Consider the following 13,012-nt stretch of genomic DNA (forward strand, 5'->3'; position numbering starts at 1 on the left):
GTGGAAATATCTATAAAAGCTGCTTTCATCTCTTGACCACGCAGAGTTGCTGAGAGTTGGGAGGGATATAAATTTAATAAAGTAATATTATCATCATCATCATTGCCAGAATTCCATTGCAGAAGAATGAGCAGCTCCATCCCATCCCTTGGTATTATTTCCATAGGCCTCTATTCTGTAAGTGTCTATGGGAGATTCTCAGTCATCCAGGTCATGGTTGTCCCAAAGATCCTTTTTCAAGAGGCAACTGGAATTTCCTGTTTTTCTTTGAAGATGTTTCGCTTGTCATCCAAAAAGTTACTTCAGCTCTGACTAGATAGTGGGGAACGTAAGGATTTACATTCTTTGTAGACAGCTGGTCCTTTGCATCCTTTTAGAGAGTCGTTGAGGCCACTTGGGGGTTTGTCTGTGTCCTCAGAGTAACCTGAGTAGTGCAGATAGGTGTGAAGCCTTCTTGGAACTGCTGAAAGGACTGTTGTTGTGGAGCTGTACTTTCTGCAGGATGTTTTCTGCCCTGTGTCCCTTCACAGTTGAACAGAGGCGCAGGCTGTTGTGGGTGAGTCTGTGTTGTCTGCATCTCAAACTGAAGCGCAAATGGTTCCTGTAGTCTGCAATTTTTCTGGTAATCCATTCACTTAGAGCTGAAGAAGCTTTTTGAATGAGAAGCGAAAAGAAAAACAAGAAAGTCCAGTTGCCTCTTGAAACCTTTGGGACCTCTGTTTTGTAATTTCTGATGCTGCAGAACTGATGTATTCTTTTCACATAAACTCTTCTCATTGGACTTGATTTGCAATGCTAAATCATTATTTTTTCATTTTCAATCTTCATGTATTTGCAGTGGGTAAGCAATTCATAGTCATTATTACTATTGAAGGGCTGTAGAAGGGAGAAAGAATTAATTGGAGGGCTATTGAAAAATCAAACAAAATAAATGTATACTTTGTTTTAGTTTCTCCACAGGGCACTGTTGCACTGTGAGATTTGTTTATTAAAACCCTATGTTTTGGGGCACAAGCTGCTATTATTATTGTTATTACAGCATAAGCTTTCATGGATCAAAGTCATAATGTGAAGAAAAGAAGAAACAAATGATGTTAGAGAGAGACAGAGTATAGACAGTTAAAGAATGGTTTAGAACTTAAGGTTTTTTTATTTCATGACACATGTCTGGAAATAAATGCAAAGAGATTGGTAGAAAAACTTCAACAAGTCCATCTTTGTTTGCAGCTGGATCCAAAATTCTTACCTTTGCAGTGGGGTACCTTTTCAATCACTGCCCTCTATTGAAAATATAAAAAAGGAAATATATATGAAGATGCATGTGTCTTATTCTCAATTTGCACACACCAAACAGTAACACGTTTTTTTCCTAGGGTATTTGCAGAGAAGGGTCCAAAAAATCAATGTGGCAATCCCAACCATGATTGAAGCCCTGCTACTTTTTAATGTGTATATAAAAAAAGATGGGGGTGCCATATTGTTTTTTTTTTTTTTAAATGCCTCCCCAGCATCTTTGTTTTCTTATGTTGTTCCCTCACTCACCTTAAGAAGTTAGCATGCAGCGAGTTAGGTCACGATGTCTTAAAAGACATGGCAATGCTATAAAGCAGCCCCTAGATGGCATAGCGTCTACAGTTCCAGGTAATGTTGCTTTTCAACATAGGTGCGGTATTTGTTTGTGGCTGATTAGATCTGTTGGAAAAGAATTGTACTCCCGGAACTTCTAAACCACAAAAGCATTTGACTTAAAAAGGCTGTGGCAGTGGGGCTGGGGGGGGGGGGGAAATGGATCTCAGAAAAGAAGGTGCTGAAGATAGCTCCCCAAAATGGGAATGTATTGATTGTAATCATATGTGTAGTCATTCTCTAAAGTCTCATTTTACATTCCTTTGGCTTTCTAGTTATCACTATAAATATTTAGATTTGGTAATTAAATTACGGAAGAGGAGAAAGTCCAGCCCACATTTCAAACTTGGCCAACCCTTGTTGACAAAGGGATAGCCTGGTCTACTATACTGCTTTTTTTTCAGCTGGCCTCCTTTGAAATGTTCTTTTTTCCCAAAAATTTTCTGCATGGATACCGAGTGATGTGTTACACATCTTCTATCTCAGCATTATTTTAATCAGATATTATTTCCATGATGGACAATACCCAAAAAACTCTAAAGGTGAGTTCTTGTTCTGCTCTTTTGAATCTTGATTGCTTTAAAGTCGATAGAGGAGGAAATTCTTTGTGTTTTTCAAAGACTTTACAATCTTTGTTGCAACAATGACTTGAAAGATAATGCTGAAGAATACATTTGTAGTTTGGGGAAACCTGTTATTATACAAACAAAAATGCATAAAATTATTAAAATGTGTGCTGATGTGCAATCTTCCTTCTTAATGGAATTGAAAATTCACTGCTAATAATTAACCATTGTTTTGAAACAAGCTGAATATAGCTGAAGGATGGATTTAGAGATGAAGAATCAAGCATGCTTCATTTTCTCTTGTTTCCTTTGGCCTTCAGTCATAAGGAAAGTTAACTGGAATGCTTAGGACTGTTTCTGTGTACTGTGTATGGGTCATATCATGATGGGTAGCAACAAATAAGCACATATTAATCATAAGGACACTATTTGGCTTATGAGTATCTTAATAATCCTTGGCATAAGCTTTTTCAACATTGTGCAAAGAACAAAATTTACTCTTGATTTTTGGGGGGTGGGTGGGTGAGAAATGAGAGAGCAATGGAAGTTTTATGTCTGTGTGTTGATTTACCAGCTCATCTGGAATGAAAAGTAAAAGTACATATAGCTACCCCTCCTTATTTTCAAGCATTATTGTACATAATATAACAAATCAATGCCAAAATAGTAAATCTGATTTTTGGCTCACATTAAAATGGGTAGTTTCATCTTCTAAGGGTCATAATGGTTGATGATATTATTGTACCAAAGGTTCTAACTTATTTCAAAGGAGTATCTCTTTGTCAGAGGACTGAAAGAACAAATGAATACACATAAAACGTATCTCCAGGAACAACACATATAAACACACCCTAAAAGAATGAGGGAAAACAGCATGAAGAAATTGGGATTTATGATATAATAAAGCGTATATTTTGTTCATGCCAATTTCTTTCTTATTTCTCACCAAATTTGTTGATGTATTTCCTTTTCTTGTGGCTCAAATGTTCTCAACCCAATATTTACAAAATTTAGATCAGACTTTCCTCACTTGCTTCAGAGATTTTGGTTTACTTTTAGAAGCCTTCAAATGAAATTTTCAAAGTTGAACACGTCTGTTTTTATTCTGTGAGGTCCTTGGTGGTCTCTGAGCTTGGTTGCTTTTCTTTTTCTTTTCTTTTTGGAAGACGTTTCATTACCTAACTAGGAGATAGGATAACATCACTGATGATGTTACCTAGTTTGGTAATGAAACATCTGCAGGAAAATAATCAAGATCAAAGAGCCACAAGGACCCCAAGTTCAACCCTGAGCTACAAATATTATGTTTTTATTCTATTTTTAGAAGATGAAATTAAAAATCAGAGTTTTCATCTTTTCCTAAAATTGTTTTGCCTGAGTTGATTTTCCTTTTGATGAACAGGAGGAAGTGAATGACACAAAGGAACTGGGAGATAATACTGAAAAGGAAAATAAATCTCCTGGAAAGATCATTTATTTTGCAAATGGTGAAACAATGGAAGAATGCAGTTCAGAAGAAGATGTTGTGGAAAGCAATCAGAAGCCATTACTTGACACTGTGAGTTGTTGTTGATGATGATGATGGTGATTAGTAGTAGTAGTAGTAGTAGTAGTAGTAGTAGTAGTAGTAGTAGTAGTAACTATTTGTATGGCTGCTGGGATATTAGTACAACTATGGATCCTCCTCTTTTTTATCACTGAAAATCAACAGCAACACAATTGCTGATCATTTCAGCAGCAATCACCTAGAAAATAAGCTTTTCCTGTAATCTGGTATTTGTTACTGTCATTTGAAGAAGTTAGTTTTTTATGTATTTTTTAGAAAGGAAAGAAAGAAAAGAAAGGAGCAGACCAACCCCAATAACACAAATGCTAAGAATTTTTAATGAAGTAAATGAGATGAACTTCAGAAATATTTTAGAATCAGCTTGTGGACCTTTCACATATCGTTTCTAAGTCCTCACTAGATGATAAATGATGTATGTGTTTTCAAATGTGTGGAAAAAAAACTGTATACCAAAGTATATTGTCTGCAAAAATCTTTATGTCTTCCTGCTGGATTTCTTGGCTGCTGATAAAGGTGATATATTTTACTCATGTAATATTAAATATTAATTCATAGCCTGAATGTTTTGTTTTGGTCCCGCTTACCTTTTATTAGAAGCTCTACTATTTTATAGACATTCTATTTCATGGGCACAAGGAGGCTATTGTTTATTCGTGAAAAAGAACAAAAAGGGAAGATAAGCTAGAGAAATAATGTTGGTAGGATGAGAGGAGGGGAAGGAATTGCCCTATTACTTTTTTTTCAGGATTTTTTTCAGAAAAGTGATGCTTTTCTTTATATAATGTAAGAATGAAATTTCAGCAAAAGTGACCACTTGATTGTAGTTTTGATACAGCAATAACCTCCTCTTTCTCTTTTTGCAATTGAAACCTATGATCTTGCTCTGAAATGCATCCTCACAGTATGATTGCTTTGTAGCAGCTATGGATGAGTCTCTGTATTGTTACCAACAGACCTCTGGCTTTATTCACAGGCCAATCTCTCTTGGGGTAATTACCTACGAAGTTGGGTACATCAAATTGTAGCCACAGCATTTTTTGGTAAGTATATTGTTGGGGGAGTGGGTTTAAGTGTAAGTGGTAGGCTGGTAAGATAAGAATTTTTAGTACATCATCAGCAATTCCTGAGAAAACCTATGTTCTTACACCTTTATAAAGAAATTAATAATGGATTTGTGCCCCAGCCATAGAATTTATTTTCTTCTTCCAACAACCAGAATTAAACTGCATGTGATAGGAAAGAATTTGTGGATTAATACTGGCCACTGTCTACTACTAGATGCTCTGATTATACCCATACACATTTGCATATCTGCACACACAAAAATCTATGACTTGTTCAAATTACTTTTTTCCCCAATATCCTTAACAGCTTGTGAATTTCTTGGTGGGAAATTTGTCACATTCCTTGGACTCAATGACTCTAAATATCAGTATGCAGTGGATGAATACTACAGGACACAAAATAAGGTAAATATAACAAATGCAATGTGAGGGCATGAAGCAATTTGTTGACCACCAAGATTTGGGGATTAAATTTTAAGTTGTATTACACCCAAAATATGAAGTATTGGGGCTCCCAAAATCCTGGAATGAAACAGAAGGGATGATGTAATGAATATTAATTTTAGCTCTATTAAGAGGCTGACCCACCTAAATAATATTAATGCTTGAGATAAAAATAAACTCCAAGCATTGCCTCAATGTTAAATGCTGTCTGTTACTACTTTAATATCATATGTAATCTGAATGGTGTATATGAATTTTGCTTCATAGTAAAATAAGTCTTATGAAAGTGATACTAGGCCCTATAACAAATGTGCAGAAATATGCTGAATTGCTTTTGCTTTGTGCAAATGTTGCCAGTAACCTTTTAACATTTTTATGTTGGGCATTTCCCCAAATTATGAGTCAGTAGCCTTGTTTTAAAAAATCCTAAAGGTATTCTATATACTGTATCTGTTTATATATGATACCAGTCTACTATTTAAAAATGAAAAACAAACTGCATCATTGTAGACAATCAACTGCCCTCTCATATATTTTACACCAAATTCCATAAGCTCAACAATTTTGCATCTATTATTGGAACATCAGGATGGGTCCAAAGTGCCTTATCTCTGAATTACATATTAAAAACAAATGTGTCTCGTTTCTTTAAAAAATGAAAAACCAAATTCAAGTGCTGATGAGAAGTATAGCTGATGAATTTCTCTCAGCCTAGTAGTATCCCCCCCCCCCAAAAAAAAGAAAGTAGAATTATGGGAAGTGGAATAACAAGTAGTAGAAGAAAATGAGCCACCTCATTTCTTATATTGGGAAAATTCCAACTCCTTAATACAACGCTTCCCAAGGTTTTTCCTTCATTACCCAAAATGCTTTATCAGGAAGTCCAGATAAAACAATTTAAGTCAAATTTAAATGTCCCTATTGTAATTTAATAATGGGTTTGTAGGTCATTATTTGAAGAAAAAATCACTTCTACCCAATTTGGGGTAATTTGCTCCCTCCTTACTAAATACCATCTAATGCTTGTCACAATTATAAAATGCAGTTTTCCAAGGCTTTTGGGGGGGGGTATAGAAAAGTTAGACATTTACTTATTTTATTTATATCCCAAGGTTTTTTATGTATAAACAACTCAAGATGTGAATATACCTAATAGCCCTTCTTCCTCCTATTTTGCCACAACAACAACCCTGTGAGATGAGTTGAGCTGACAGAGCGTGACTGACCCTAAATCACCCAACCAGTTTTTTATGTCTAAGGCAGGACTAGAATTTACAGTTTCCTGGTTTCTAACCTGGTGCCTTAAGCACTAGACCAAACTGGCTAATATCATATCAAACTGATATGAGTTTATTTTGTTTTCTTATGGAACTTTGTAGGCTTCGTGTTCCATTAAAAATGATGGTTGCTAGGCTTTACATGTTCATAAAGAGCCGATCATCTTGCCTATCCACCTGTTGCTGAAACATTTTGGATAGATAACTATCCACCTCAGTTTGAAGACATACCATTTCCTGAGGGAACCTGTTGCACTTCCCACAAAAAATTCCTCCTAATGTTGATGTTCCTTCAACTTTAGCCCATTGGTTTGGGTTAAGCACTCTGGATCACTGGAAAAGTTTAAGTTCCTCCTGTAGTGTAGATAACACTGTTAATTGTCTGAACATAACTATCATACTCCCGTTCAATTTTCTCTTTTTCATATTAAATATTCATTCCTCATAGTATCCAGTCCTGTCACTAACTTGATAGCTCTCCTCTGAACTCACTGAAATTTGAAAATATTCCATTTTCACTGCAGTACCTAGAACTGGACACAGAATCTTAAGTTGTGCCTGCCCAAGTCTTAAGTGGACAGTTACTTTTCATGATCTGACTTTTATGTTCCCACCAATAATTACAAAAACAGTTTGCCTTTTGAAGACTTTGTTGTCTTCAAAAGAGTGACCTTTGACTTTCAGATGCAGATGGACTGCTGAATCTTGTCCTGATGGGTTTGTTCTCCTGTGCTGTGCCATGCATTTGTGGAGTGACTGTTTTGTTTCCCCAATGTACAGATCTGTATAGGTCTCACGGCATATATCACATTGCTCAGTTTGTGTCTGGATGTTCTATTCTTGGAGTGGACAAGCTTCTGCCTTAATGTATTCTTGGGTTTAAACTGTCCATATTCTGGACAGAGGGGATCACTAATTTGAAAGAGGGGTCAAAGAGGCCATCTATGTTAAAACTGGACAGCCCTCTCTCAACAGAGTGGGAGGGAAGGATCATTCTAGCTGTCTGACTAGAAAAAGCAGAGAAAATAAACGAGGGGTTTTGCCCTAAATGATAATATAGTTTCATTTTAAAAATAGATTTGCTAGAATTCTTGTTATCCTATTTCCCATCTAATAAATGTGAAAGCTATTATATTCTCATTCTTGGATTAACAGTTTCCCATCCAGTTTTCAAGGGAAAAAAAGCCTGATATTAATAAAACTGTGTAATATATGCTTCCTGTTGTCCTTAAACTACTCAACAATCACTGAATTCAAATCTGAGTTTAAATTCTAGAATTATAAGAGAATCACTGCAGATTTTAAGTGCTTCATGCAGTATTTATGCCCAGGTCCTCCCAAATGCTGACCATTGGCATCAGTGTGCTTGCAGACATTTTTCCTTATGATTGGGAAGCTCCCTAGTGCACCTGATTTTTTTTATTGTTTTTTTATAATTGTTTGGAAATTCCATGGCCCTGAAAAGATCGGGAAGGAAGAAGCAAGTAGAAAAAATGGCTTATCTTTAAAAAATGCATTCAAATATTTATTCCTTTAAGTAATCATTAGTAATCTGGTATTTTGCAAAGTACTGCATAATCATGATTCATGGCCCAGAATGTTGATCCTTGTAAACTACACTGTACCTTGTGAAACAACTTTTCCTTTAATAACTTTCAAAGAATTCAGAGCAAAATTACTGCTTAACTGATCATGTTGAGAAACCTGTTTGCTCCATAAAGCTGGTATTTTATTGGAGCTACTTAAAATCTGATCATGTGATAGCTAGAACCATATGCCACAAATGCAGTTAGCTTAGACTATGAAATTTAGGAAGAGTAAAGTAAAACCTGGCTTTAAAAAAAAACAGTGAACGTGGATCCTTGTATATCATAACATAGAAACTTTGGCTATGTTAATAATAAAACCCAGAAGTATTTGTACAATCAGGCAATAACAATGGCCCTTTTTCCACAGATGGCAGATAGCGGGAAAATCCATCCTATTGTACCAAGTGGGATAACCGACATTGATTGTTCTATTTTTTTTTTTTTAAAGAGCTTCTATATTAATTCTAATAATCTAATAGAAGATCATTCCACCCCCCCAACACACCCATTAGATCAACCCCCATAGAATAGCCATGGTCAGGGGAAAAAAAAATCATATAATTAAGGTGACTTATGAAAAGTAGACCTTTGATGGAGAACACTAATGCAGACATACCAAAAAAGGTGTGTTCTTTCTATAATGCTCATACAGTATTATTAAGGCATTCTGTATGCTTCATTTTGAAGGAACAATCTCGGTGCTTATACTTTTTTGAGTGCATTGTCCATCCTATTCCACTAAGTTCAAGTCTTTCCATATTAATTAGACTATGGATTGATTTAGTTATCTATGCATGAATCAAAAGCATATACAGTTTCATTTTAAATCAGCATTGTCTAATAAAACACATAATATAAATTCTACAAAAGCATCCTATTAAAAATATATCTGAAAAGAAAAGTAATGGGAAACCTGTGGTTATAAGTCATTTTTGCCTTCCTCCATCAAGACTTTCTAGAATATATTTTGTTTTTACAATGCATAATTTATTATCTGGGCTGTTTCAGAAAAATGAAAGTGATGAAGATGGTGAGGAGATGTCAGAAATGAAGGAGACAACCACATCAAATGAAAAGTACCACCTAGAAATGAAGCAGCTAAGATATGGGTCTATTAATTGCAACAACATTCCTTTCCTTCCTCAGAAAGACACTGTTGCAAATGTAAATGAACTTGAAGAAAGTGGGCTGCAAAATCTAAAATAAATCAAAATTATGGGATATAAAATGTGCATTGTTACTTTTGGCTGGATCAAAATATCTAATCCTCAGGTACATGTATTGAGAGGTTAAATCAGTTCTCTTGGTGAATTATTTGATCTGTATGGATTAAAATGGACTGTTTTACACTACACTACCGTATACATCAACATTACTACTGTTATTGTTTCTGGATTGTACTTGGTTAAATTTTGTTTTTCGTTTTATTACTCAGAGTTATGTTATGGGCTGAGTAGAAATATAAATTGTTTAAATAAATAATATATAAACCAATCTTTTGGGGGAAATCAAGAAAAAATACCATAGGAGGCTCTATAGTATAAGCTAATACTAATATAACAATCAAACAGTGAAACACCTTAACTTTAATGGTCTGTTTATGAATTAAACTGCATTTGATTTAGGTTGTAATAGTTCAATCATTACATCTTCATCATTATTAATATACATCTTTCATGGGCATCTCTAGGCTAAGATGGGCAATACACCAAATAAATAATAAAAGGAACTAATGTTTATTGAAAACTCCAGTAATGATTGGCAAGATTCCCCAAAAGATTTTCCCAACTGCTGGTCCTAAAGCATTTTGTTCTCAAACAAAAGGAATTGTGATCTAGGCTCTGCTCACATTCCAATGGGCAAAGTGGATTCTGTGTGAGCTTCATGCATTCCAGAATTTATTTATAGGCAGTCCTCAACTTATGGCTGCAACTGGGACTGGAATTTTAGTTATAACTCATGACTGTCATAAATCAAGGAACCCACACTTTATGATTTTATGACTGTTTTCAAGATGTTAAGTAAACCATGCAGGCATGTCCAAATTCATTCTTCTGATTGGGTACTTTTTGCCAAAAACTGACAAAAAAAATCACAAATTACTATCACATGACTGAGGAACACTGCAACCAGCTGCAAATGTGAACTAGTTGCCATGAGCCCAAAAATGCAGTCATGGGATCTTAGAGAGGGCATGCGTGCGACAATTTATGATGGCCAGAGAAGTGCCTTATGGAGAAGTGATTTCTGATGCTCCCTGCCAACTTCCCACAAGCAAAATCAATGAGAAAACTGGCAGGAAGGTGGAAATCATTCCCACTCTACTACTGCACCCAATTAGTTGGTGGCAAAGTCCAACGGGGGAGTGGTGATTGGCTGCTTTGGAACAGAGGTTGAAATTTGAAATCTCTTAATGGCAGCAGGCAGCAAAGGAAGGATGAGAGAGTGACTCAGATCCATGCTGGTGAGGTAAGGTTGGCTGGACCACACTGGTGGTTGACGGGTGAGCCCTCTTCCTCTCTGGACAGAGGGGGCCTTCAAAGACACACTGGGATGGGGAAGAGATGCAGTTTTATTTGCAATCCGCAGCTCCCTGTCCCAGTTTTGTTCTTTTTACAGCTACAGATTAGAGCAACTGTTTTCAATCTAGTAACCTTTAGATCTGTTGGACTTTTAACTTTTATTATGCCCAGCTAAAACAGACATCCTGTCTTGGAATTACAGACTTGGTTGTCCAGTGTATCAATAGACAACCAAGATGAGGCAGGCTAGATTAGACTTTTATCAACAAAAAATTAAAGGTTCTGAAAGTCTCTAAAGATATGCAGAAATAAAGAAAAGCATTCAAATAACAGCATTACTGGATATTTGTGGAAAAGTTCTTAAAGGCATTGTCCATCAAATTTAAAGCAATGATTATATCTTTCGCCTCAAGATGGCACTAAATAACAAGCTCCAACTTCTGGCGCACAGGCATGATAAAAAGCAAAGGCAGATACAGCTGATATATGGCGGGGCAAATCTCTAAAACATGACTTGGGCAATACTTTTGATAGGATGCTCTGCATATTTGATAGAATAAGCACAGTGGCAACTTTAAGATGTTTGGACTTCAAGTCTCAGAATTCCCCAGCCAGCAAGCTTTTGGGGATTCAAAGGATTCAGGCTCCCCCCCCCCCATTGTTTTAGAATCCTAGGAGAAACTTGATGCAGTTTCACTTTGGGGAGGGGAAGACTAGCCTATTTGCTCTGTTATCCTCATGACTGAGTCTTACTCTACAATGGAAATCCTTAATGTGTAGGAACAACTGGACTTTTGAGTACTATTCTAATTCTGTGAATGTTACCACACTTAGCTAATAAAGAATTCTGAAGAATTAAGAACACTTTCAGTAGGCCTGAGACATTTTGCTTGGTCCTAAAGGAGAATGCTATTGAGTGAATGGAATATTTTGGTATTTTTATAACAAGGTGCTTAGTTCTCACTAATGCCATTTTCACTTATTCCAAAATGTTTGCAAACTTGGATGGCGTACAACAGGAGTCCCCAACCTGTGGGCCATGGCCCACTACCGGGCCATGGTCTATTTGCAAGCGGGCTGCATGAGTGGCAGGCTGGCGCACGTGCATTCCCACTTTGTGAGTGGTGCCTCAAAGCTTCTCTCTTGTATGAGTGGAGCTGCGCAGGCACACGTCCTGGCCCACCACTCATAGGGCCCAGTTCCCCTCCCCCCCCAGCCAAGCCACCAAGCTGCAAACGTTGGGGACCTCTGGCATACAATTCAACCTGAAAATGGCTCATTTCTTCTTTTTGTCCTGTGTTAAAAGCACACAGCATGTTTCCTCTCAATAGATTTGGTCCCGCAGTTGCTTTCAACTAGTACTAGTCCAATAACTGTCATGCAGGCCACAAATACATGAGCTACACTAGTCCCCTTCCTTACAGCATGGAGGCTGAAGTTATCCAAACTTCAGAAACTCTAACAGTAGCTCCAATGTGACGTTCAGTAGCTCAGGGAAAGATACCCACATTGAGACATTGTTATCAGCAATGCTTCTCAATGGAAGATCATTCAAGATGGTTTCATCCTCTGGGGAAGATCTCCTTGAGCTTAGAAAGTAATAGCAATTATTTTGTACAAGGAAGGAAGCATGTCTGACAGCCAAAAAGAGTGGAATAGATCTAGACTAGTCGCCAACAGCAGGTGGAGTGGTAATGGTGGATGAAGATATAAAGTAGATGGGGATAACTGGGGAATAACTGTCAGGACTGTTTTTGTTTTTAAAATTTGCAAATTAATTTGCAAATTATACAAATCACTAACTTTTAGTAAACATGTCACCAAAATTCACACATGTAGTTGGAGAAATCTACAGGTGCCACAAAAAAAAAAAAGAGGCTGCACTAATGCCAAGCACCTGTAAATCCTAATAAATGCAATGAGATTTATTTCTGAAAAGGTAACAAAACGAAGACAATTAACTGAACTGGTTATTCTCGTTTCAGCAAAATCATTTTTCTAATGTTATGTACAGAATAAAGCTTAGATTTAAGGGTTGAATGAATATATTAGACTAATTGTGTGTAAAATGTAAATGGCTAAATGGTTGTCTCTGATCAATCAAGCAGAAAATATATTTTAAATACACATTCTGAAATATTTTCCTTTTTTTACTCAAAGTTTTATTAGTTTACAATATACGATACAATGGAAATACAAAAGTAAATAGTAGAAAAGATTGGGAAGGGAAAAGGGAGTAGAGAAGTGAAATAAGGGGGGGGGGGAGAAAAAAAGGCATTGACTTCCGACTTCCTTTGATGCAATAGGGTATCAACTTCAAACCTCAACTTTTTACTTTTATAAAATAATATAAATTA

The 13,012-nt window shown here is 36.3% G+C and overlaps 1 protein-coding gene across 1 annotated transcript; it reads left to right on the top strand.

The window, feature by feature from the left end:
• Positions 1-1,805: 1,805 nt before the first annotated feature.
• On the top strand, positions 1,806-9,757 carry FAM177B (family with sequence similarity 177 member B). The gene is made up of 5 exons (XM_039341664.1): positions 1,806-2,168; positions 3,595-3,750; positions 4,733-4,799; positions 5,131-5,228; positions 9,142-9,757. The coding sequence occupies exons 1-5, from the start codon at positions 2,139-2,141 to the stop codon at positions 9,337-9,339; spliced, it is 549 nt and encodes a 182-aa protein (XP_039197598.1). The 5' UTR covers positions 1,806-2,138; the 3' UTR covers positions 9,340-9,757.
• Positions 9,758-13,012: the final 3,255 nt, after the last annotated feature.

Source organism: Crotalus tigris, unplaced genomic scaffold (assembly GCF_016545835.1).
Source record: "Crotalus tigris isolate CLP2741 ecotype Arizona unplaced genomic scaffold, ASM1654583v1 scf7180000017771.5222438, whole genome shotgun sequence".
NCBI lineage: Eukaryota > Metazoa > Chordata > Lepidosauria > Squamata > Viperidae > Crotalus > Crotalus tigris.